Source organism: Oncorhynchus gorbuscha, linkage group LG03 (genome assembly GCF_021184085.1).
Source record: "Oncorhynchus gorbuscha isolate QuinsamMale2020 ecotype Even-year linkage group LG03, OgorEven_v1.0, whole genome shotgun sequence".
NCBI classification, from domain to species: Eukaryota; Metazoa; Chordata; class Actinopteri; order Salmoniformes; family Salmonidae; genus Oncorhynchus; species Oncorhynchus gorbuscha.
Genome location: NC_060175.1, coordinates 90,919,497 through 90,946,149, shown reverse-complemented (window position 1 = coordinate 90,946,149; position 26,653 = coordinate 90,919,497). Strand labels below are relative to the sequence as shown.

The window sequence follows — 26,653 nt, the reverse complement described above, 5'->3', positions numbered from 1 at the left end:
TCAATTGTGGGACCTTATATAGACTGGGGTGTGCCTTTCCAAATCCTGTCCAATCAATTGAATTTACCACAGGTGGACTCTAAACAAGTTGTAGAAACATCTCAAGGATGATCAATGGAAACAGGATGCACATGACTTGCACATGAATTTCGAGTCTCATAGCAAAGGGTCCGAATACTTATGTAAATAAGGTACTATTATTATTATTATTATTTCTTTTTTTATAAATTTGCAAAAATGTCTAAAAACCTGTTTTTGCTTTGTTATTATGGAGTATTGTGTGTAGATTTGGTGTAAAATAATTTGATAAATTTTAGAATAAGGCTGTAACGTAACAAACTGTGGAAAAAGTAAAGGGGTCTGAATACTTTCCGAATGCACTGACACATATAGATAGCATCAGAGTTATCCTTGCTGAATAAGTTTCAGATAGATAATATAATATAGTATTATTCTGTCACTCATTCTATAGTCAGTTCTCTGGGTACTATAGCAGAGATACAGTACAGTACATTTTAGCCCCTCAGAGGGGTAGGGCTGACTGATCCTTTGGTATTGTCCTTTGTTCTTGGACCATTTGCCATTGAACTCCAGTTGTCAGACAGCACATAATTTAGGGCTGAGCTTACATGAGAGAAAGCTGTTGGTATGTGGACAGCAATTGTGCAGGTTGCATCCTGGAATGGATATTTTATTTGAAGGGAAAACACCTTTGGGGCATTCTTGCAGTGGCACTGAACGCATTATGACAATTCCCCCTATTGGACTGACATAGATTAAAACACAGTGAACAGTTGCGTGATTTCAACAAAGCTGTGATGCTATTGTATGATCTAATTAATGTTGCTTCAACATACATTTTTTACATAGCCGCTGTGCATATAAAAAGTGACCAACCAAGAGAAATAGTGTCAAGTCATTTCATAATCCTCTGATTTACCTCCTCATCATACATGAATGGGCTTTAAGGCGACCTGCATCTACATTGTATTGGATCAATAACAACTCATGAATGTGTTATGTATTAAGACAAAACAGAAACATAGAGGAGAATTGTGACTGGGTGTGTGGATGCAGCGCTGAAACTGTCAAACCTCCAGCTCGTTACTACCCATAATACAGCGATAGTTGCCCTCTGACTCGGAGCCCTGTGGCCTCTCATTTTCAAGCATCGGTTCAGAGACTCATAGTGATGATACATCATCATTATCTCTGTATGCTGACTGGATGCTCTGTTTCATGGCCAAGGCCAAAGGTCAGATTACATCAATGCCTGAGCCACTCTGCTGATAAAAATGATTTATCAGCAGATTGGAGTAGTGACTAGTGGTTGGGCATGGCTTATTCAACACCCGTTATGAGTTTTTAATCCCTTAAGGAGTTCTGTGAACTTCTCTTGTGACCTTGAATAAAAGTGAGCAAGTAGTATGTGAGCTGTCAAGACCGAAGCACATGAAAGCTCTAAAATGTCAGAAACAAGAACTGACCATGACTGGTGCTGTTGAATAGATTTAGTCTCAACATGAAACTCTCTTGATCAAAATAAGTAGGTAGGCTACTCATCCTATTTTAAACTCCAGATTGGACTGGTATGCAGTGTTGGAGGTTAAACCCAAAGAGAAAGAGAGAGAAGGCAGAAAGCCCATGACATGAACTTAACTCTGAATAGCCTCATCCACAACCATTGAATGAAATGTTTTGTCATTGCAAGACTAAACTGAGAACCTTTCAACTAGTCTAGTGCACCACATGCTCTCTTCAAGAGATTCTCCAGTACATTTATCCGTTTTAGCCAGTAGTTCTGAAAAGTAGTGCTCACAAGCCAAAAGTGGTCCCCAAAAATTGTGTACTATACCATATATGTGCAGATATGTGCACCACATCATTGCTCTCTCTCTTGCTCTGCTGTGTTTGTGTCTTGCTAGCTGTCACTGAAAAGGTGTGGGGCTGGAGCTTTGGTTGAAATTGAATTCCTAGGGGGCTGGCCCACGTGGCGTAAATGAAGGGGAAATGGTGTAGCACAGCTTCCAGAAAAATAGTAAATTTCAAACTAGGGATTTCGTGGCTAATTGAGGTAAAACAGTAATTATTGTATAACACACTGTATTACTTATACAACTAATATAAGGACATGAGACGGGAGTAGAAACTAACGTGGGCATTGTTTAATACGTTTTACAGGACAAAACATTCAAAACATTCCAATGTACATAAGCAGGGGGGTGTTACAGGTGCCCTAAACTTGAATATCAATACAGAATATCAACAGTAATTCTGCTCATAGATTATGCATGTATGAACTACACACGGACACATCTAGCTTAAGCGGGAGATTAAAAAAATACTAAGTAGTCTCCAAATTTCTGAAGCGTGTCTTTAATGCATCCTCAAGCTGTCATTTGCAACCTCCCCCTGTGATGATGTCCCTGCAGGTCTTAGGGGTTTGTTCTTAAACTCCATTAAATGTCCATTTAGCTGAGAGCTCTGATAAACAATCAAGATGTGTTAATAACCTGCTAATAGGGAACAAAAAGGTATCTCCATTTCAATTATATTCATCCACATTTTTTCATACCCAATCAAAGCCAATAAGAACCCATCTGCCTGCCACCTCTACATACAAGCACTTATATCTTTATATCTTTAGAAATGTATATGATAGTAACTGGTAGCTAGCAATTATTAATTGCAGATTAATTGATTGTTTTTTGGTCAATAAAGCATTTTGTGGGAGTGAAGGATTGCTGTGTGTAAAAGCACGTTAAAAAAAATCTGTGATGGGTAAAGCTTATCCATTTAAACTTCCGGGCAATGAAAACAACTGAGACAAGAACTGAGACGGAAAATGGGCTTAATCTATTTTTACAGCAGACTGAATGAGACTTGGCAGTTTTATTGTGATACCTTTGGAAACTAAAACAGCCTAGAAAGTGTCATGGCTGAATGCGTGGGCCAAATAGATAAGACTTCACCACCCTCGCCATGTCATAAATCATCCAGGTGCTGTATTCTCCTGGTCTGGTCTTACCTATACACTTCAGCCTAGGAAATATATATTTTTTATGTCAGGCATTTTTTTAGAGGAACATACAATTAGAGTCCACATATCCCTGAGTTATAGAAAATGAGTGGATAAGAGAGGGGGTCCTCTCATATGTTGAAGTTATGCAGAATGTGTCAGGATTTCATATTTCCTCACAGAGAACTGGAGATAAAAGGGAGGAATAATAGCAGGGTTGGCATGATGATTGGCCCAGGCCTCTCATTTACTTACTGAAAATGCAGAAGATACTGTTGCTTTTTCATGTAATATTTTTTTTATATATATACACATTTGGCCATTAATGCCCCTTAAAAAATACTCCTTCCATGACGCCTCTGAATAATATTCATTATTAATTCAATATGAAGTAGACAAGACCAGAGGGCTGTTATGTCCAGTCTATTGTTGTCTAGTGAATACAGGGCATGGAATGGCATTGGGGTGTAGACCACAGCATGGGGGAGTGAGTTCAGCTCATGCTACTAACATGGCAGAGTGCTACCAACATGGCAGAGTGCTATCAACAAGGTTGAACTGACATGTTTTTAAAGCAGCCCACTTGTTGACAGGGCTGGAGACAGGGTAGGGATGGAGGCTGGAGGCAGAACAGGAAGCAGAGAGGCAGGAGGCAGGCAGGGGGAAAGCCAACAGACTGTAATGGCTATAAGGGTGTAAGGGCTGGGCAGGTGTTAAGCGCTGTAGGGGCTTGTACTAGTGCTGCCAGAGAGGATGAGTGGGTGGTCCAAGGTCAGAGTTGAGTCTGAGCTCGGCAGGTAGGGAGTGTTCTCTGTGAACTGGAGACTGGGATGAATATGTGGGTTGATTTCAGAAGTGGTGAGAAGAAAAATAGGAATATGGAATAAGCAGCATTTTTCCTAACACACAAACGAGATAAAAAACTGGCGTAGTTTCAAGTTTCAACATTTATTTGTCACGTGCACAGAATACAGCAGGTGTAAAATAGTACAGTGAAATTCTTACTTGCAAGCTTTTTCCCATCAATGCGCGTTCATGCTGCTCGTTCACGCTGCTCATTGGTAAGCGAATGCTCCTGCTCCCTGTCTCTCCCTAACTTGTTGACTGGTGTTTTGGCTCACAGCCCCACAATTTACTGCTTGTTTCTACAGCACCAACTTGCGAGTTGGTCATCTCCCACAGTGTATGTGCAGTCAGGATCCATACAGCGAGCAAGTCCTCCCCTTTTCTCTGTTTGCCGTACTGGTGTGTGACTCGGGTGTTCTAGCCTATAGTTTCAAATAGAGGTTGCTAATGAATGTTTTCAATGCTGCGGGAGCTGTGTTTATTTTGCTCTATTCCAGGACAATGTGGACAGTCTGGACTTTCAATGTAGCAACTGTTTGATTGCGGACGACTACAGGGGCAAATATGGCTACTCTTGGTGAACAAGTAGAGATCTGCACAAGCCTACACACCTACTTTCTCTTTCTCTTCTACTCCAGTAGCTGGACGCTGCTCTGGCCTGGTGGGAGTGTCGCCGTCGTGTCCCCTCTCTAGAGCCGACTGACCGGAGCTCTGCAGGGATCCCTCCCCAAAGTGGCCCCCCTTCCCTGCAGAATGGAGTTAGTAAGATGCTTCTGGATGACTTAGTGGATGATCCTATTCTTGACCCTACCAACCAGCCACGGAGGCACGTCACTTGCCGTGGAAGTCCAAAACTATGGCCCTTGGCGGTGGGAAGCCTGGACCAGATACAGACTTCAAACAGCTTCGCCTCCCTGGATCCAGAGGTTCCGGCACCTTCATCACTGGGAGCTTCTGCTTCGAGATCAGATCCGGAGGTACTTGTGCCTTTGTCCTCTGTTCTGCCTCCCTCTCCGGTGGCTTCTACCTCGGATTCAGATCTTCAGTGCTCCCCCTCATCGGACCGTGATGATGTCTAAGTCTCCGGCCCCTTCATCACCCACGATGGATTCTATGGCTGGCTCGGATCCATCGGGCACCACCTCCCATCGGTCCTCGAGGGGTCTTCCAAAACACCGAATGGCCAAACATCCTCGGCCATTTTACCAGCTGTCATCATCGGCAGTTCTATGGTGAGAAACATCTCAGTTCAGAGGGCAAAAACCTGCTATCCTGGAGCATGAGTACAGGACATTACAAGGCTGCTTCCTACCATTCTAAGATAGCAGTCAGGGGCTGACACTGTTGTCGTGCATGTGGGGTCGAACGACATTAGGAGGGCTAGTTGATCTTAAAAACCTGTTGTGACTAGGGGGCAGTATTTTCATTTTTGGAAAAATAACGTTCCCGTAGTAAACAGGATATTTTGTCAGGACAAGATGCTAGAATATGCATATAATTGACGGCTTAGGATAGAAAACACTCTACCGTTTCCAAAACTGTAAAAATATTGTCTGTGAGTATAACAGAACTGATGTTGCAGGCGAAAGCCTGAGAAAAATCCAATCCGGAAGTTTTGAAAGCGCTGCGTTCCAATGCGTCCCTATTGAGCAGTGAATGGGCTATCAACCAGATTACTCTTTCTCCATATTCCCGAAGGTGTCTACAGCGTTGTGACATAGTTTTACGCATTTATGTTGAAGAATATCTGTAAGCGGCTACATTGCGCAAGTGGTCACCTGATGGCTACCATAGTGACTCTCGCATAAAATACAGAGGTAGCCATTATTCCAATCGGTCCTACTGAAAAACGAATTGTCCCGACGGATATATTATCGAATAGATATTTGAAAAACACCTTGAGGATTGATTATTAACAACGCTTGCCATGTTTCTGTCGATATTATGGAGCTCATTTGGATTTTTTTCGCCATTTTCGTGACTGCAATTTCCGGGCGATTTCTCAGCCAAACGTGAAGAACAAACGGAGCTATTTCGCCTACAAAATTTATATTTTTGGAAAAAATTTGCTATCTAACTGGGAGTCTCGTGAGTGATAACATCCGAAGGTCATCAAAGGTAAACAATTTAAGTTGATTACACAAAAGTGTGTGCCCTCAGGCCTGGAGGGAAGCAAAGTCATTCCACTACCCAAGAATAGAAAGCACCCTTTACTGGCTCAAACAGCTGACCAATCAGCCTGTTACCACCCATTAGTAAACTTTTGGAAAAAATTGTGTTTGACCAGGTACAATGCTATTCCACTGTAAGCAAATTAACAACAGAGTTTCTCCACGCTTGTAGGGAAGGGCATTCAACATGTACGGCACTTATACAAATGACTGATGAGTTGGTTGAGAGATATTGAAAACAAAAAGACTTCAGTGCAGATTTTGACATTATCTGCTGCTGGAAAAATGTGTTATGGCTTTACATTCCCCTGCGATATTGTGGATCAAGAGTTACCTGTCTAACAGAACACAGAGGGTAGCCTTTAATGGAAGCCTCTCCAACATAATCCAGGTCGATTCAGGCATTCCCCAGGGCAGGTGTCCAGGCCCCTTGCTTTTTTCAATATTTTCTAATGACCTGCAACTGGCTCTGTGTGTCTATGTAAGCTGATAACTCAACACTACCTGTATCAGCTACCACAGCAAGTGAAATCACTGCAACACATTCAGAATAAATAATAAGTTATTTTAAAAAACAAAATATTTCAAAAGTGAAGAGTACCTCAACTAAGCATCCTCAACTAAATCTTATAATGAATTATGTGGAAATTTAGCAAGTTGAGGAGACTAAACTGTTTGGAGTAAACTGTCATGGATTGTAAACTGTCATGGTCAAAAAATATTGATGCAACCGTAGCTAAGATGGGGAGAGGTCTGTCCATAATAAAGCGCTGCTCAGCCTTCTTAACAACGCTATCAACAAGGCAGGTCCTACAGGTCCTAGTTTTGTCGCACTTGGACTACTGTCTAGTCATGTGGTCAGGTGCCACAAAGAGGGACTTAGGAAAAGTATAATTGACCCAGAACAGGTGTATTTAATTACTTTGTAAAATGAATGATAAAATTATACAAGACAAACTTAAGTTACAAAGCATTAACAAGCATTTACAAGGCATTATTATGTATAGTGGTTTAAAGTGTTTAAGTAAAAATACTTTAAAGTTCTAATTACTGTAGGTAGTTTTTAGGGGGTATCTGTACTTTACTTTTCATATTTGGACAACTTTTAATTTAACTTCACTACATTCCTAAAGAAAATAATAATTTTACTCCATACATTTTACTCCAAACATTTCCCTGACAGCCAAAAGTACTCATTACATTTTGAATGCTTACCAGGACAGGAACATTTTCCAATTCACACACTAATCAAGAGAACATCCCTGGTCAACCTTACTTCCTCTGATCTGGCAGACTCACTAAACACAAGTGCTTGGTTTGTAAATGGTGTCTGAGGGTTGGAGTGTACCCCTGGCTATCTGGTTTGCTTAATATAAGGAATGTGAAATTATTTATACTTTTTTTATACTCTTACAATATTATTCTTTGTTTAACCTTTATTTAACTAGGCAAGTCAGTTAAGAATACATTTGTATATACAATGATGGCAATTACATTTACTTTTGATACTTTGATACCAAATACTTTAGACTTTCACTCAAGTAGTATTTTACTGGGTGACTTTCACTTTTACTTCAGTCATTTTCCACTAAGGTATCTTTACTTTTACTCAATAACTTTTTCCACCACTGATTCTAAGCATAGCTATTCAACAGTGCTGTGTCTAGTGCTGGTCAGAAGAATTGTCTAATGTCAGAGCTGGGCCTGATCTGGACATGTAGGTAATGTTCTCTGATGGCTGGAGACTGGGCAGACCAGGGTTTCCCAACCCTCTCCTCAGCCCCCCTAAACTGGCACACCTGATTAAATTGGTCAACTAATCATCAAGCCTTTGACTAATTGAAATCAGGTGTACCAGTTTAGGGTAAAACACAAAGTGATGTGTCTGGGGGAGCCGAGGAGAGGGTTAGGACACCCGGAGTAGACTGAGTAAGATGTAAAGAACACAGTCCACTGTAAACAAGTTTGCATCTTTAAATACCAAAAACATCCATCCTTTGAATGACTTCAGTGTTTTCCTTTCTGTGTGAACCTGAGTTAGAGGGGCTTGGAAGCCAGGTAAGGTAGCAGCGGTGTGGGGCTGGCTGGCACACTAAAGCCTGTGTGTCATAGATAGAAACTACTGTTCACCAGGCAGGCTAATTGGCTGCTAGGACAGTAAATCAAATAAATCAGATAACATTTGGCAGCAGTCAAAATGTGTTTTCTCAGACCAAGGAAAATATAATTAACTCATATTAACCTCAAAACTCATGTAAGACCGTCATTAATCAATAGAATAAGAGCATATTAAATAGGAAATATCATCTGATCATTTTAAGTGGAAAAATGATAGAAAGAGATTACAATGATTTACTTCACACCATCACAAGTGTGGTGAGATAACAGCCAGCTGAGAGTCTTCTGTCTGTCAGCTATTGAGTGTGAGTCCTAGAAAGTTCTGTTGTTGAACCCCATGGAGTCCTTTACATGATAAAGTAATTAGCCAGCGAGACAGAGGGAGCATTGATATATAAATGGACATGCATATCCTGTGAGAAAATCGATTTTTCAAAAGAAGTTAATTCCTTCACTTCCTTGAGTTCCAAAAAGTTCATCAATTGGTCAGCATATCAATAGATATACTTTGCAGAAGGAAATGGATTAGGGAAGTCAATGTTCACATGATATAAGATAAAGGCCAAGAACCAGCCAGTGGAGCTTCCTGCAGGAAAGTAAAGGAGAATGGACCTCCATAGAAACATTTAAAAACATTAAAACATATGTTTTTTAAATCTCCTTGGAAATTCAGCTATACTCAATATTTTCACGTCACCAAATATCTGTATTACATTGCTAAGAATACACTGAAAATACAGTAGGGCTTAAATTGAATGACCTTACCCATAGAAAAGTGCTGTCAGTGTCACGGTATATACATAATTAATGAGACATACAGTCTTTATCAATATCCTTTGTAGGACTTCCTGGTTAAATAGTCTACTGCTTTTATCTCAATTTATATTGATCAAGTAATCTGTTTACATAACATATAAAAAAAACTTTAACAGGACCGATCTTGGTCTTCAAATGCAATATTCATTACCTGTTCTACTACCCTCAACAATGTCGATGAATGTTAAGGGACTTTGTCTGTTTATTCCTCTTAGAGAATAGGCCTATATTTCATATACGAGTGCAGTTTGGGAAATTGATACTGCAGTAAATTAAGGACTGCTAAAGTCAATGAATCACAGTAAAAAATGAAACCTTGTAGCAAGCTGGACGTTTTTAATATACTTTCACCACAGCATCTATATGAATCACTATCCCTAACCCCTGATACACCATCCATCCATCCTCACAGCATTTAATTAGCTACACCACCCCTTGAAAAATCTGTTTACAAGATACCTAATAATTACAAAATCATCTCTCCACTCTTATTAAAAAAGGGTGGCTAAAACGATTAGTAGGAAAGCAAGCAAAAGCAGGGATACTGCTAGAATGCACTCTATCCAACTCCTACCCAATACTGTAGCATTTCAATAGCTTGACCCATCCTTGAAAGCTGTTTACAAGAACCAAATAATTATAACATTATTTCCACTATTTGAAAAGGGTGGGTAAAATGACTAGCAAAGACACAAAATCAGGGACACTGCTTTAATGCCTTAACTCCATCCATCCAACCCACTCCAATTCATATCCGAAACACAGTACATCAGTACAACAGTACACCTCACCCCAACCCAGTATGTGAATGTTACTGTGAGGGAGGATGTCTTACATTCCCTTGCCATAATCATATGAAAATCAGGGCTACTACTACTATGGACTCCATCCAACCCCAACCCTAAATAACACCATGCTCTAATAGTAGACATCACCCCAGATCAGTGTGTGAGGGTGTCTAACAGTCTTTCCCATAATCCATTCCCATTTTCTTCCCACACCTTTGGCAGGCAGGCGGATATACAGGACACACACACACACACACACACACACACACACACACACACACACACACACACACACACACACACACACACACACACACACACACACACACACACACACACACACACACACACACACACACACACACACACACCCACACACACACACACACACACACACACACACACACACACACACACACACACACACACACACACACACACACACACACACACACACACACACACACACACACACACACACACACACACACACACACACACACACACAACCCTCTGGCAGGCAGGCAGATAATGCTAGAGTCTAACCCTTCTCTTCCTGGCATGCTGTGGAGTTTTAAGGATTTGGGGATGTGGGGGATTAGAGGATTTCAGATTGCAGTGAGGAAGATAGAAAGAGAGTGAGCCATAAAATGCAGCTATCAAAAAATAAGAGAGATGGGAATCCTGCCTTTAATCTCCTTGTAGTTGGCCTGTTGTATTGCTCTTTAATTAATCATGTTCAACTGTGAACATTTGCATTTTGAATAGTGAAATTGTCTGAACATGAGATTCACCACTGGAAATGACTGAGGGTTTCCAATGGACAGCCTTTCAAATACAATTTTACTTTGGAAGTTTGGAAGTGAAATTGCTATCCAAAGCCTATTTTACTCTGAACTCCCTCATCTTCGGTAGCAGCGTGACTCTGAGCCACTCTCCATTGCTGTGGCTCCCCTCCCGTTCCCAGGGAAATATCAGCTGTCATGGCGATGTGTTGGAGGGAGTGCCTGTGAGTAATTGAGGGATACAGGGCAGGGATAGCACCACTGCTCCCTGCCTTCCTCAGAGATTGCCCTTTGCAGAAAATGAGCTGAGCAGTACACGCCAATCATTTTTAGTCAATTGATGACAGTGGATCGTTAAGGCTCTTGAAAGATTTAAATCCAAAAGGTCAACCTTGGTTTATCATTGAACACTCTCCTTGTTGCATTGTGGACAGCAACACGTGTAATACAATATGGAATACAACATTACCAATACAGTACAACTCATGCTGTGCGCAGCCGGCAGTGTATATTTCCTATGCCATTAGCTCTATGCAAAAGTGGACCTCCTTCTGGGTTTTGTCTGGAGATCAGTCGATTCATAACAGCCAGTAGAGAGTGCGTACATCTGTCTAATGACACCGTTTCTATGGAAACCATGTTCGATTTTGAAGGCACTTGAAGTGAAAAACCCCCGGGCTTGAGTTTGCTCTGACGCTTCAAAACAAAGTTGAATTCAATTTTTGGGCCGTTCTGAAAGGCTATATATGCTTCAGCCAAGGCCCAGCTTGGTAGAACTCACTATTGGGATGGAAGCAGTTCACAGCCAGCCCTTTTCATCTTTCATCGTTCTTCCATTGAAAGACTTAACAATATAGGCTTTTACTGGGCCTACTGGTGCCAGTGTTGAGCTTGATGTTGATATCATTGTATGTTGGAGCTTCTGAGCTTTCCAGACAAAACAATATTAGTTTTTTCCAAATGCTTACACACAAAAAAAATTCATGTCACACAATTTTTGAAACCTCTCACTCAAAGTGCAAAACTACACACCAAATATCCAAAACCATAGCTATTTCTCAGCCTTTGACTCAGTTGTCAATTGCATAAAACACTTTTTTCAAAAAACTACACACAATTCTCTACCTAAAACACAAAAGTCTAACAGGAAGTGACTTGCTTTCCTTTTCCAAACACAACCAATCAAAATGCTACACTTATTCACCAGGTCACACACACATTCCTCACATGTGCAAACACTAATAGCTTAACTAATCACTAACCAATCACTGCTTTACTGTAGTATAGGCCTATAAATAGGTCAAAGGTCAGATTACCTGTTTTGAACAATGGATGCCAACAATGGACAGAGAGCAAGAGGAGTAGGAGGGAGAGGGAGAGGGAGAGGAAGAAGAGGATGAGGGCAAAGAATAGAAGGAAGGAGAGCCATCTCTGATGAGATTAGGGCAACACTTGTTGATCATGTGATCAACCACGGTTTGACCATGAGAGAGGCTAGACTGAGAGTCCAGCCCAACTTGAGTTGATTTACAGTGGCGTCCATAATTCAAACCTTCAGAAATGAGAACAGGTATGCAACTATCTAATGACTATTTTAGCATGACAGTAATGTACTGTAAAATACGTATGACTGCATAGTATTGCATAAACATTTGTAACTCTAAACCGTCCATTTACTGCACTGCATTGAATGAATGAGGTTGGTTATCATGCTGTACTACCTTTTTTGTACATTGTTTACAGTTCCTATGCTGAACACATACTGTGTTTGAATTCTGTACAGAGTGGAAAGGCAAAGACATCATGGAGGACGAGGACGCTTGTTTACAGATGTACAAGAGACTGCAATTATAAATATGGTTTTGGCAAACAATGCAATTAGGATTCGAGAGATAAGAGAGCATATCTTGAATAACGACACCATATTTAACAACATCAATGCTGTAAGCCTGTCGACCACACAACGCATCCTCCAACGGCACCGAGTGACGATGAAACAACTTTACAAGGTGCCATTTGAGAGAGACTCTGACAGAGTCAAGAATATGCAACATGACTTTGTAGAGGTTTGTATGCAACACTACTTCCAGTACTTCAGACATACCACATTTACTCATCTGTATATCCTTTTGTCTGTTACAGAGAGTATTGGAGCTGGATGCCCATGTAATTCGCCATTAATGTATTTATATGGATGAGGTTGGCTTCAACCTCACCAAAACCAGGCACCGCGGAAGAAATGTAATAGGACAGAGGGCAATTACCAATGTCCCTGGACAGCTTGGGGGTAATGTAACCATGTGTGCTGCCATCACTCAAAACGGGGTCCTCCATCACAATGCCACACTGGGTCCGTACAACACCGGCCATATGCTCACTTTTCTGGATGCAATTTACACAATGCTTGTCCCTGATCCAGATCAGGAGCCTGCTAGATTTGTGGTTTTATGGGACAATGTTAGTTTTCACCGGGCTGTTCTGGTCCAAAACTGGTTTGCCACCCATCCACAATTTGTAGTTTCGTACCTACCCCCATATTCACCTTTTCTAAATCCCATAGAGGAATTATTCTCAGCCTGGCGCTGGAAAGTGTATGATTGCCAACCCTAAGCCCGCATGCCGCTTCTCCAGGCAATGGAGGACGCATGTGGGGACATAGAGGTTGCCTCTGTCCAAGGTTGGATACGCCATGCTAGGAGATACCTCCCTCGGTGTTTGGCAAGAGAAAATGTGGACGAAGCATTGTGGCCAGACCAAGGCCGGAGAAGAGATGAAACGTAGCTTAGCACTGGTGTCGTCCCCCCCCCTACCAATTCCTGGACTGCCCCCCCGGGACCCCACACACACAATTGTGTTCTTTACTGTATTCTAAAGAATATACTTTTGGTTTACATATGTTTATGGTTTTCTGTATGCTACTGTATACAACAGTAATGTTTGGCCAAATAAATATGTTCTTTTTCTACATTGCATTGGTGTTTACAGTGTACTTGTTAACCCTCTCAGCAGATGACTTTCACTGTAGAACATTGTATTGACATGTAGATATAAGCCTATGAAAGACCAAAGAGCTTTAGATTTAGAACAACAGTGTTTACATGGTATATCCAAAAATGAACTATTATGAAAGCAGTGTTTGCCATTTGATGCAAATGCTTCATTCTGACATGTGTTTATGGCATTTTGAATGCAGTGTTACATTTTGAAGGAGATGTGAGGCATTTTGCATTTTGTGTGTGCAGTTTTGGGAATTGTGTGTAGAGTTTTGAAAAAAGGAGACAGTTTTGAAAACGTGTGTAAGCAGTTGGAAAGAACTGTAATACAATTGTATTTTAAATCCTTAAATTTATTTTAATTTTATTTATTTGATCTTTATTTAACCAGGCAAGTCAGTTAAGAACAAATTCTTATTTTCAATGACGGCCTAGGAACAGCAGGTTAACTGCCTGTTCAGGGGCAGAACGACAGATTTGTACCTTGTCAGCTCAGGGGTTTGAACTTGCAAACTTCCAGTTACCAGTCCAATGATCTTACCACTAGGCTATACATCCAACAACGTAACATGTTCTTTCATATGATATTTTGATATCATAAGTAATTTTGTGTAAATGTAAGGGTGGAATCACAGCTACATGTACCACTACTGCACCAGCTGTCCTTAGTCTTTACTGTGCTTTGACCTTTCTCATTTGCATAATATTATGATCAAAACATTATTTACCATACAAAAGGTGTAGAGGTTTAATCTATAAGCATGGCCCTGTGGGATGGTAAGAACTGTATACCCTCTCCTCTCACCTGTGCTACATTGACCCTACCTTCCTTTCTCTTCTTCAATTAGGTTTTATGGCCATTGGCCTCCAATATGTTGCATCACCGCAGCCAACTGAACAAGTGTATAAATCCATTATACACTACATAACCAAAAGTATGTGAACAACAGCTTGTTGAACATCTCTTTCCAAAATCATGGGCCTTGATATAGAGTTGATCCCCCTTTGCTGCTGTAACAGCCTCCACTCTTCTGGGAAGGCTTTCCACTAGATGTTGGAACGTTGCTGAGGGGACTTACTTCCATTCAGCCACAAGAGCATTAATGAGGTCGGGCACAGATATTGGGCGATTAGGCCTGGGTTGCTGTCAGCGTTCCAATTCCTTCCAAAGGTGTTCAATGGGGTTGAGGTCAGGGCCAGGTTAGGTCAGTGCAGGCCAGTCAAGTTCTTTCACACCAATTTCAAAAAAACATTTCTGTATGGATCTCACTTTGTGCACGAGGCCATTGTCATGCTGAAACAGAAAAGGGCCTTCCCCAAACTTTTGTCACAAAGTTGGTAGCACAGAATCATCTAGAATGTCATTGTATGCTGTAGCATTAAGATTTCTCTTCACTGTAACTAAGGGGCCTAGCCCGCACCATGAAAAACAGCCCCTGACCATTATTCCTCCTCTACCAAACTTTACAGTTGGCACTTTACATTGGAGAAAGCCAAACCCAGATTTGTCCGTCGGACTGCCAGATGGTGAAACGTGTGATTCATCACTCCAGAGAACGCATTTCCACTGCTCCAGAGTCCAATGGTGGCCAGCTTTACAGCACTCCAGCCAACGCTTGGCATTGCACATGGTAATCTTAGGTTTGTGTGTGGCTGCTCAGCCATGGAAACCCATTTCATGAAGCTCCCAACTAACAGTTCTTGTGCTGACTTTGCTTCCAGAGGCAATTTGGAAGTGTTGAGTGTTGTAACCGAGGACAGATGATTTACGCGCTATGCGCTTCACCACTCAACGTTCCTGTTCGTGTTTGTGCGGCCCACCACTTTGCGGCAGAGCCGTTGTTGCTCCAAGACCTTTCCACTTCACAAAAACAGCACTTACAGTTGACTGGGGCAGTTCTAGCAGGGCAGAAATTTTACAAACTGACTTGTTGGAAAGGTGGCATCCTATGACGGTGTCACGTTAAGAGTCACTGGGCTCTTTAGTAAGGTGATTCGACTGCCAATGTTTGTCTATGGAGATTGCATGACGGTGTGCTCGATTTTATACACCTGTCTGTGGCTGAAATTGCCGAAACTACAATGTCATACTCTTTTTGACCAGTCTGCTAGATGGGCTACACATACTGAAAAAGAGGGTCGCTATTTCACTCACTCAGATGCTTTCTCCGGTGAGATACATCCAGCTACTTGCGAATTGAAGGAAAATTATGAAAAACAGAGAAACTAAAGATACATTAGTTGCGATCTTTTTTTCTCTGTACATTTTTTGGGGAAGCCTGGCTTCCCTTGTCATCCATCAGTACACATCATTGCTATTCCTGCTCTTTTCCCATGATCCATCAAACGCATTTATTATGTCAGGTTCAATTTACACTTTTTTCAGTGCTTATTTGAATGTTATTGAGAAAACAGAAAGGTGTCAAATCTTTTTTTCTCAAACATCCTTTCTGAATTCAAAATGATTCGTAGAGGTAATCATCTACTTTTTAATCTGATTGCAATAATTTTGCTGGTAACATAACGAATTACAGTTAGAGTTTTTTGATAAACCGTTACTCCACAATGCTGAGTGTATCTAGTGTGGACATTACAACACACACAGAGCAAATGGAAATTCACTGCTCACTGTCTATATCTGTTGGCCTACTCCATTGTCTCTATTGTGAACATTACATTACACTACTGTGCAATGGTCTCTCGTGACAGACCGTCAGCACACTCAGATTTGCTTCCAGGTTCCAATGATCAAATGTGAGATTATGTTGTCATTATTGGAAAATTAAGTACTTTGTATAATAACAACAAATTGATAATGAGTTAAATATCATGAAACAGCTACATTATGCATTCCAAAGCCATCATATATCATTTCAACTTCCATTCTATGCTCTGGTCAGATAGCCTACATAAACCATACATACAATCTTTGCATTTTTTGTCACAGTTAACGAGAAATGTGCCAGTGACAGGTCAGTTAACACTGTCCTTTGTGAAGAACTGGGAGAAATGGGAGATGACAAGGAGGAGTCATGGCTGGGGATGATGTTGAAATCCCCTCAGAGTAGAGGCACAAATCCCCATGTCTAGGAAATCCGGGCTCCATCTTGGATAAGCCCAAAGCTCTCCGAACTGGACCCAATTTACAAAATGCTTTGATGGAGAGTTCATTTGAGTAAAAATGTACATCTTGAAACTTGGAGCTATCTGAGGCCATTTGAAAGCAAAAACTGTATTATAGAAACCATAAGGCATGTGTAAAGAGATCTTCATTATACCTACTCATACTGCAATACCACTGTCTTAGAGTTTGATGTAGAGTGTGAAAGGATTTGGAAAGGATCAAATCTATAAAACAAAAAAAAGCAATGATCCATATTGATGATTGTCAAAAACTGGACATTCAGCCCATGTTTCGTTTGAACAATTTACAAATCTCCCTGTATAAATATTATATCATGCACATATTGAAGGCTATAATGTAACTGTTGAGCAAATATTTTTCTTTTTGAACATATGCTCATATTTATACATTAAACTGAGTAACAGTTAAGCCCGCTGAATTTCTAAAAGGAACCAATTGAACCTGCCTTGAAGCAGGTCTAATGGTTAGCAGGGAATGACAGTATGTTGATATTGGAGTCAGAATACAAACAGAAAGCACCAAGATGCTCAGAAACTCTTGTGTGAATTATTGCAGATAAATCAGGGTAATCAAGTGCAGCAGCATTGGATGAACACCGCAGTGAAACCCAAATAAATAAAAGTCAATTTTCCACAGTATGGAAACATTGGCAAGTATCAGGTTGAGAAAAATAATGACATTGCTGTAACGGTGAGTGAGTGATGGGTGTGGAGTCAGACGCAGAGAGCAAAAGTAAACGGGGAAAAACGATTTAATGTCCTCTACAAAGTAACAGGTCCAAACATGGGTGAAGCCCTAAACACAGGTGCAAACAAACCCAAAACCACTGTTACAAAACCCGGACAGCAAAAACCCAAAAGACAACGATACACCACAAACGTAACAATAACAACAGAACACTGGAACAAAATAAAATAACGTGCATCAACAAAACAGTCCCATGTGGCGACAAACCCTGACACGGAAGACAAACACCCACCACTCAAAAGTGAAACCCAGGCTACCTAAGTATGATTCTCAAATCAGGGACAACAATTGACAGCTGCCTCTGATTGAGAACCATACTAGGCCGAACTCAAAAACCAACATAGAAAAAACAACATAGACTACCCACCCCAACTCACGCCATGACCATACTAAAACAAAGACAAAAACAAAGGAACTAAGGTCCGAACGGTCCCCCCCTCCCCCTCCCCCCACTCCAAAGGTGCGGACTCTGGCCGCAAAACCTGAACCTATAGGGGAGGGTCTGGGTGGGCGTCTGTGGCGGCTCTGGCACGGGACGTGGACCCCACTTCACCATAGTTTTTTTGCGCCTCTTAGCCCGCCTCCGTGGCCTCTTTAGAGCGACACTCGCCGCCGACCTTGGACTGGGGAGGGCGATTCTGGCATCGCCTGGCTGACTGATGGCTCTTGCGGCTCCTGGCTGACTGATGGCTCTGGCAGCTCCTGGCTGACTGACGGCTCTGGCGGCTCCTGGCTGACTGGCGGCTCTGGCGGCTCCTGGCTGACTGGCGGCTCTGGCGGCTCCTGGCTGACTTGCGGCTCTAGCAGCTCCTGGCTGACTGGCGGCTCTGGCGGCTCAGGACAGACTGACGGCTCAGGACAGACTGATGGCTCTGGCGGCTCAGAACAGACTAGCGGCTCTGGCGGCTCAGGACAGACTGGCGGCTCTGGCGGCTCAGGACAGACTGGAGACTCTGGTGGTTCAGGACAGATGGGAGACTCTGGCAGCTCAGGACAGACGGGTGGGGCTGCCACCGGAGGGCTGGTGTGTGGAGGTGGCACCGGACAGACCGGACCGTGAAGGCACACTGGAGCTCTTGAGCAACGAGCCTGCCCAACCTTACCTGGTTGAATGCTCCCCGTAGCCAGGCCAGTGTGACGAGGTGGAATAGCCCACACTGGGCTGTGCTGGCGAACCGGGGACACCATGCGTAAGGCTGGTGCCATGTACACCGGCCCGAGGAGACTCAAAAACCAACATAGAAAACAAACACAGACTGTCCACCCCAACTCACGCCCTGACCATACTAAAAGAAAGACAAAAACAGAGGAACTAAGGTCAGAACGTGACAATTGCATCAATAATATATTTATAACGCTTTGGCAAGTATACCCCCGGGCGAATCAAGCCAACAATGTGGTGTTTTTTCTTCATCTTCTCAAAAATGTTTAATGAATGTTTGTCCTTGGTGTTGCCTGCTAGCATTCTTGGTGGCTCTCCAGGTCTTTAGATCCCATTTGTTCTTCCAGAAAACATATTCATAATATTGACAAATGAATTAGTTTGAGAGGCTGTTCCAAGCCCACCACATCCCATACCCATTTTCATATCCACACACATACAGATATACACTACAGACAAACTATCTCCAGCGAGAGCATTTGACACTGTAGCACATCTCCCAATAGGCTTCGTTGCTATTGAAATAGATTATTTATCATTTATCAGAGTTAACTGTAATTACTTTTGATCTCAGTTGCAAGGCTAACAAAGTGTGTGTTACGTATCTTTTTACTGCTTTAAGGATGAGCTTTATGTATTCAGCATCCACATGTATACATCAATGACTGCAGACAAATGTATAATATGATCATCAATCTTACAGGTTTGACAGTAAACATATGGCGGTCCATCTTTCAGACCGCCAGTGTTTCATTGCCACTGATACTGCGATATCAGTCTACTGTGTTACTGTGTTGCAGCATTGCACCATACCAATCTACTGTGCCATATTTTGTATTTCAATCTAATTGACTCTGATTCTCTCTGTTTCTCTCTCACTGTTACCACCATCTGCTTGTCCATATTGTGTGATCCTGCATTTGGTCCTTGCGGCTCTGCTCCAGACGTCACTTTTGGCCTCCTCCTCGGTGTGTTTGTGGTGTGTGGCTTGGTCCTGCTGACTCTTTGTGCCTTCGCCTCCTGGAAGCTGTGCTGGGTGCCTTATTTGCGGAATAAAGAGGCAGCAGCCCTCTCCTCCAACTCTGCAGCCCTCACTCCAGCCTGTGGTCCCCCAGACGACAGCCCTCCCTTCCACCTCCACCTTCACCCTCCTCACCCCCTCCACCACAACCAGCACAAGTACCTCCCCAGCCCCAACCAGCAAAAGTCACCGGTTACCATGGCAACGGATAAGGTGAAAGACCCGATGGGTTCCATGGGATTCCTAGAGGCTGCTGTGAAGATAAGCCACACATCGCCTGACATCCCCGCCGAGGTGCAGCTCTCAATGAGGGAGCACTTTTTGAGGCGCACGCAACGCATGCAGCGGCAAGCCACTGAGCCCGCTTCTTCCACCAGGTCAGCACCCACAACATGCACACACACACACACACACACACACACACACACACACACACACACACACACACACACACACACACACACACACACACACACACACACACACACACACACACACACACACACACACACACACACACACACTCCCTGCGCGTGCACACACACACACACACACACACACACACACACACACACACACACACACACACACACACACACACACACACACACACACACACACACACACACACACACACACACACACAGTACAGTACACACATACACAGAAGCATGGTCTGAAAAACTGAATGGGTCAGTTAATCAGCAGAAATATCTATAGTCCGTTAGAAAGTAACTTCATAGGGACCTCAAAAAACAAAACGGCACAAATAATGTCACTAACAAAGTTACGAATTAACTTTTATCTGAATTCAATTTGTTATTCCACAGCTGTTTAAAAATACAAATTGTACATGATTATCATAGTGAAAAAGACAATTATGTTTCAATTTGTTTCGGTCCTCCCAAGCGCTTGTGTTACTTTTTGCCTGTGAGCCATTTGGTGCTGTTCATTTAATATAAGGTTAATATCTCCAGACCACTTCATGATGAGTAATGCAATACACTTAAAAGCGTAAAATCACCAGTAAAACAACCCCACAGACATTATTCCACATGGCCACAACTATAACGGGGGTCTAATTATTGGATGTACCTCAAATTATTTTTCAATAACATAATCTCTGCTCTGTTGTCTTGAAATACCCATACCCATCCTGAATAACAGCCCCCTAAGAGTAGGACAATTTATACTACTGACTAAGATAAATTGAATTGGGGACCATGTAGTTCTAGGTTGCAGAAACACTATTAAGATTCGAGAAACCACTTGGAATTGAATTCACCTGCTGGGCACTCAAGCAATTTTTCAAAACACTGACCTTTCCAGACGCCACAATGAAGCTGTTCATATTCTCCCTCTTCTCCTCTCTCTCTGCCTTTTTACACACCGCCTGTCGCTACTACAGGCTGAATGGTTTAGTGGGGTTCTCATATTTCTCCCTCCTCTCTTCTGTCTCTGCAGACACAGCTCATTCAAAAGGCACCTGCCCAAGCAGATGCAGTCCATCAGCCTGGACCTGGGCAATGACTATGCGGATGAGGATGAGCAGCCCACCAGCATCGGACGCATCAAACCAGAACTCTACAGACAGAAGACTTTGGATATAGACGAGTCCGCCAAGAACAGCAACGCCAAGAACTGTGGGAAGATCAACTTCTCCCTGAAGTACGACTATGACAATGAAGCCCTCCTGGTCAACATCCTCAAGGCCTTCGACCTGCCCGCCAAGGACCTGTGCGGCAGTTCCGACCCCTATGTCAAAATCTATCTTCTCCCAGATCGCAAGAAGTTCCAGACGCGCGTCCACCGGAAGACGCTCAACCCCACGTTCGACGAGTCCTTCCAGTTCCCCGTGCCTTATGATGAGCTGGCTGTTAGGAAGCTCCACATGAGTGTGTTTGACTTTGACAGGTTCTCCAGACATGATATGATCGGGGAGGTGGTGGTGGATAACCTTGTTGAGACGTCAGACCTCTCCAGGGAGACAGACATTTGGAGGGACATTCAGTATGCCACAACTGTAAGAATGTCTGTCTATTTGTCTTTGACTCAAAGCAGAGTTGACATAGCCTGATCCCAGATCTGTTCGTGCTGACCAGCCTAAAGTTAACATTACTTATATTTGAAACCAGTTATAATAATCTCATTCAAATGATATGCCCCCCCTTCCACCAGAACAAAAAATGATGAACAAATGTGAGTTCAGCATGTCACAAATCTTTTGTTGAAGTAAGAATTTATTCTAGTCATATGAAATGATAGTAATTATAAGCTAAAGGCATAAAAAGTACATGTAATCATCGCAAAGGTCATAAAACTGTCTCGGCAAAAAAATTGAGCCCTCCAACGAGATACTGAAGTGGTCATTATATTTGACAGTAATTCTATTTGGATGGTGTCCTGAGGATGTCTTGATGAATAGTGCACTATGCTGTTGGCATCCGTTTGGATTCTATTGGAGTCTACATCACTCTGGCATCGTTCTGGCATCACTCTGGCAGCTCTCTGGCCTGGGGGGTACCTCTGTCAGATGATTTTATTTGGCCCGTATTGTTAGACTTCGGCTGCTTTTGGAGGGCAGTTCAACAATCCAGTAGTTATTGCTAAAGTGGCAGAAAGCAGTTGGCTCGTTGCTTAACAAACACATATTATTGAACAAGGACTCCCAGGAAAAACTCCCTCAACCACCGTCTTATATAAAGTAATGTATATAGTAGACGGACAAGGACGGTTCTAAATGTAATTGTTGCGTTAACACCGACCCACTTGGATCAGAAACATCAAGAGTGTAGAGGGGGCCGAGGGCTGGGAGGAGGGCAGGGTGGAAGACTTATTGACTTCAGGCAGTGTCTTAGAGCATGATCCATACAAACTATTTTGAGAGGGGTTTCTCACTAATCATAGGCCGCATGATGCATAAATGTTTAGGTAAGCCTGATTTATACATCTATAGGTAGGCCAACTGTGTCCACTGTTTCATCCTGTGGTGATAAAGTGATAAATGATAGTGGCTGATCACAAACTCAGAGGAAGTGAATGGTTGGGGCCATATTGCTTGAGAATCAGCTTCAATCTAAAGTCTTATCCTGGCTCAAACCCTAACTGTAGCATTTTCCCTCATAACACTGACACTTGCATCCCTTGCCTTAGCACCACACCCCAGTTTTAATCCTGGCCCTTTAACTACTGCAAACTTGCCCTGGTGCCGTGAAAAGCAATACTGTTTAACAAAGAGGAGGCATTAATAACAGGTAATACTGTCTCCAGACAGAGAGGGCAAGGGAGCCGTGCGTAAACTAACTGTTCTGACATTACTGAAGTATTCACAATGATTCATTAGCTCCATTTCATAACTGTAAATGTCAATATTGCATACAGTTCACGTACCACATTAGTCTTCTAAGATGCTCTGGACTAGAAAGTATTTTATGACACATTTGCTGTGGACTCATATTACTGCACGGAATCCAACTTTGTCTTCATCAACCAAATTCCCTCTCCCATTGGAGTGCTTTAGCTAAATCAGCTTTAAGTGCTTGAGACATTAAGTCCACATCACATCCCAAGTCATGGGATTTCTCTGTCAGGGGGGGGGGGTTAGGCTCACCATAGCCCATTTAAAGTGATTAGAACCTCACCAACTTTAATGCATGTTTATGGGATGAAGCTTAGTCAAAACACCCCGGGAGAGACTGAGAACGAAACTTTCACTCCACATGAAATATTAACATTACATTTTAAACACTTAACACTACACATGCAATACTAACATTACATTTTAAATGCTTAACACTCCACAGGTGGCCATAAAGTAGACATTTTTCACTGTCCTGCAGATTTGTCTCTACAACTTCCTCAGTGTGAGCCTGATACTCAGTTCTGTTTGTGATAGGCTTCACACCAATATCTCTTGAGGGATTTTGGAAAAGCATTGGCTGCTTCACAATCCATTTCCATTGTAATGTTATTGCCCTTGCGCCAGGCATCCTTCCAGTGATGTGTGTCACCTTAGTTTGTTTCTCTGTTTGTTCCCACAGGAGAGTGTAGACTTGGGAGAGATCATGTTCTCACTATGCTACCTGCCAACCGCAGGACGACTCACTCTCACCGTCATCAAATGCAGGAACCTCAAGGCCATGGATATCACTGGATACTCAGGTAGGCAACCTTTATTTGTGTGAGGGAGCATGTCTCTGTGTGTGTGTGTGTGTGTGTGTGTGTGTGTGTGTGTGTGTGTGTGTGTGTGTGTGTGTGTGTGTGTGTGTGTGTGTGTGTGTGTGTGTGTGTGTGTGTGTGTGTGTGTGTGTGTGTGTGTGTGTGTGTGTGTGTGTGTGTGTGTGTGTGTGTGTGTGTGTGTGTGTGTGTGTGCGTGTGCGTGTGCGTGCGTGTGTGCGTGCGGGTGTGGGTGTGTGCGTATGTGCTCTCGTGCACATTTGTGATGGTGCACTCATTGTTTTTCATAAGTCAAAGTGAAAATAAACCCCGGCTGTAACATATCAAATTATAGATGTTATCAAATGTTGAATAAAAAGAGCAAACGAAGGGAAGTCCTCTCTAGTGCTGAGCTCTGTTTCTGTGAGAATCTTTTCATATTCACCACTGGCAATATGAAGATGTCACCTACAACTACTCATTTCTCTGAGGTTTCAGTCAGTATTTTTATTCTAATCTAGGTGTGTCCCAGATGGTACCCATTCCCATATAGTGCACAACAAAGGGCTAAAAGTTGTGCACTATGTGGGAAATAGGGTGCCATTTGGGATGTAGGATAACAAACTGCTGTTCCATATTCAGTTTATATTATCAATAACCAAATATATTTTGAGGAAATATGTTTGCTTGCGAATTCAAGTGACATTCCCTGTTCCCTAAATGCTGTGAATCTTGTAGTATGTATTTCAAACAATTATTTTATTATTTGTTATTATTTTTCCACTCATTGTTAACGACATTTTACAAGTTTAACATCCCTTCTCAGTTGAGGATTTAAATGTCTACCAATTGTTGCTGGATTGAATTGGATCTGTGTGCAGTAAACCATGGCTAGTAAATTGTACCCTGAAGCATATTTGGTTGCAAAGCAAGCACTCTTTATATTGTTGTGTATGGATCTAAGGCAGCTTACATCTGACTAGTTTACTGGCATAATGGATTATAGGAGCTGAGGGATGAAGATTGAAATCAGTATTCACCACGCCAATATGTTTCACTTTATTCCATTAAAACACTATTTCAGCAGCTTTCGCTTCCTCCTCTTTCAATACATGAGGTGTTTACTCATCAATATCAAATGTACAGAGATTTATTTCAGACCTTTCCAATGATGTTATTGTTATATTTAGGTTTAAGGTAGCATAGGAGTATAATACACATGGGAAATTTACTTTATGGGAAATGAAATTGATCGCTGCAGCATCAAAATGTATGTGTTGAGTTATGTTGAGGTCACTGCAGGCTTAATAAGAATAGCGTTATGTTCTCACATACTGAAACAATACCTGCATGCTTCATATTTCAAGTGTTATTAGTCATATGTACAGTATACACATGGTATACATCATCCAACAAAATGCTTATTTGCAGGTTCCTTCTCGACAATGCAGCAACAAAAAGACATAATCCAAGATAAGAATAGGAATATGAAGTAAATGGCTCTGTAGAATAGAATAAACATCTTAGCAGGAAGGCACAATTTATAGTCCAATATTTACACGTCTTTTTGGGAAAGGGGGGATTGGGGGGCAAGTGTTTAAATTGTGCATTATTTAGCAATAATAATACGAGTCTGGCATCAACAGATGGGATGCGTATCTAGCATGAATGTGTGTCTCTGTGTGTTTTTGGTTTTAGCACCCTTGCGGGGACCAGACCTTTTGCCAGTCCCCACACAAAGAAAACATCTAGATTTATGGGTTTGGTTTAGGGTTACAATTAGGGTTCGAGTTTAGGTTTAGGGTTAGGAGTTAGGGTTTAGAGGTTAGGGTTGAGGGTTAGGGTTAGGGTTAGGGTTAAGGGTTAGAGAAAATAGGGTTTTGAATGGGAATCAATTGTTTGGTCCCCACAAGAATAGTAACACAAATGTGTGTGTGTGTTTGTGTGTGTGTGTGTGCGTGAGTGCGTGTGTGTGTCTTTCCCCGTGTGTGTGTGTGTATGTGTGTGTGTGTGTGTGTGTGTGTGTGTGTGTGTGTGTGTGTGTGTGTGTGTGTGTGTGTGTGTGTGTGTGTGTGTGTGTGTGTGTGTGTGTGTGTGTGTGTGTGTGTGTGTGTGTGTGTGTGTGTGTGTGTGTGTGTGTGTGTGTGTGTGTGTGTGTGTGTGTGTGTGTGTGTGTGTGTGTGTGTGTGTGTGTGTGTGTGTGTGTGTGTGTGTGTGTGTGTGTGTGTGTGTGTGTGTGTGTGTGTGTGTGTGTGTGTGTGTGTGTGTGTGTGTTGATGGGTGTATATCTGTGTGTGTGTTCATGCATGTGTGTGTGTCTGTGGATTAGTGGATTAGTGGATTAGTTAGTGGATTAGTGGATGAGTGTATATCTGTGTGGGTGTATGCGTAAGTGAGCGAGTGCATGTGTGCTAAGGTGCAAAGAGTCAGTGCAGGTGGTCAGTCCAGTTCAAGTGTTCAGCAGTCTGATGGCTTGTAGATAGAAACTATCTCTGAGCCTGTTGGTATCAAACATCATGCTCCATGTGGGGTCCTTGATAATGCTGCATGTCAAGTGTTCTGGTGATAAATGTACAGAATCTCTTTCTCAAATCAAGGATGAAAACACAAGGAGATTTCTGGGCACCACGATTCATCTCAAGATAATGCGCCTATAGAATATAGAATTTACATCCTGATTTATATCTTATATGTAACGGCGTTCGTCTGTTGAAGAAAGAGAGTCAGACCGAAATGCAGCGTGTAGGTTACTCACTAACTACAAAACAACAAACGGAACGAGAAAACCTATTACAGCCTATCTGGTGACTACAACACAGAGACAGGAACAAACACCCACGAAATACAAAGCGAACTCAGGCTACCTAAATACGGTTCCCAATCAGAG

General features: G+C 42.3%; 1 protein-coding gene across 1 annotated transcript in view; it reads left to right on the top strand.

The window, feature by feature from the left end:
- Positions 1–26,653, top strand: part of LOC124032191 (synaptotagmin-6-like) — a 54,597-nt gene that overhangs the window by 25,690 nt on the left and 2,254 nt on the right. Inside the window, exons 2-4 of the mRNA XM_046344389.1 lie at positions 19,535–19,988; positions 21,076–21,634; positions 23,652–23,772. Coding sequence (XP_046200345.1) covers positions 19,810–19,988; positions 21,076–21,634; positions 23,652–23,772 — 859 coding nt within the window. The 5' untranslated portion in view covers positions 19,535–19,809. The remainder of the gene's footprint in view (positions 1–19,534; positions 19,989–21,075; positions 21,635–23,651; positions 23,773–26,653) is intronic.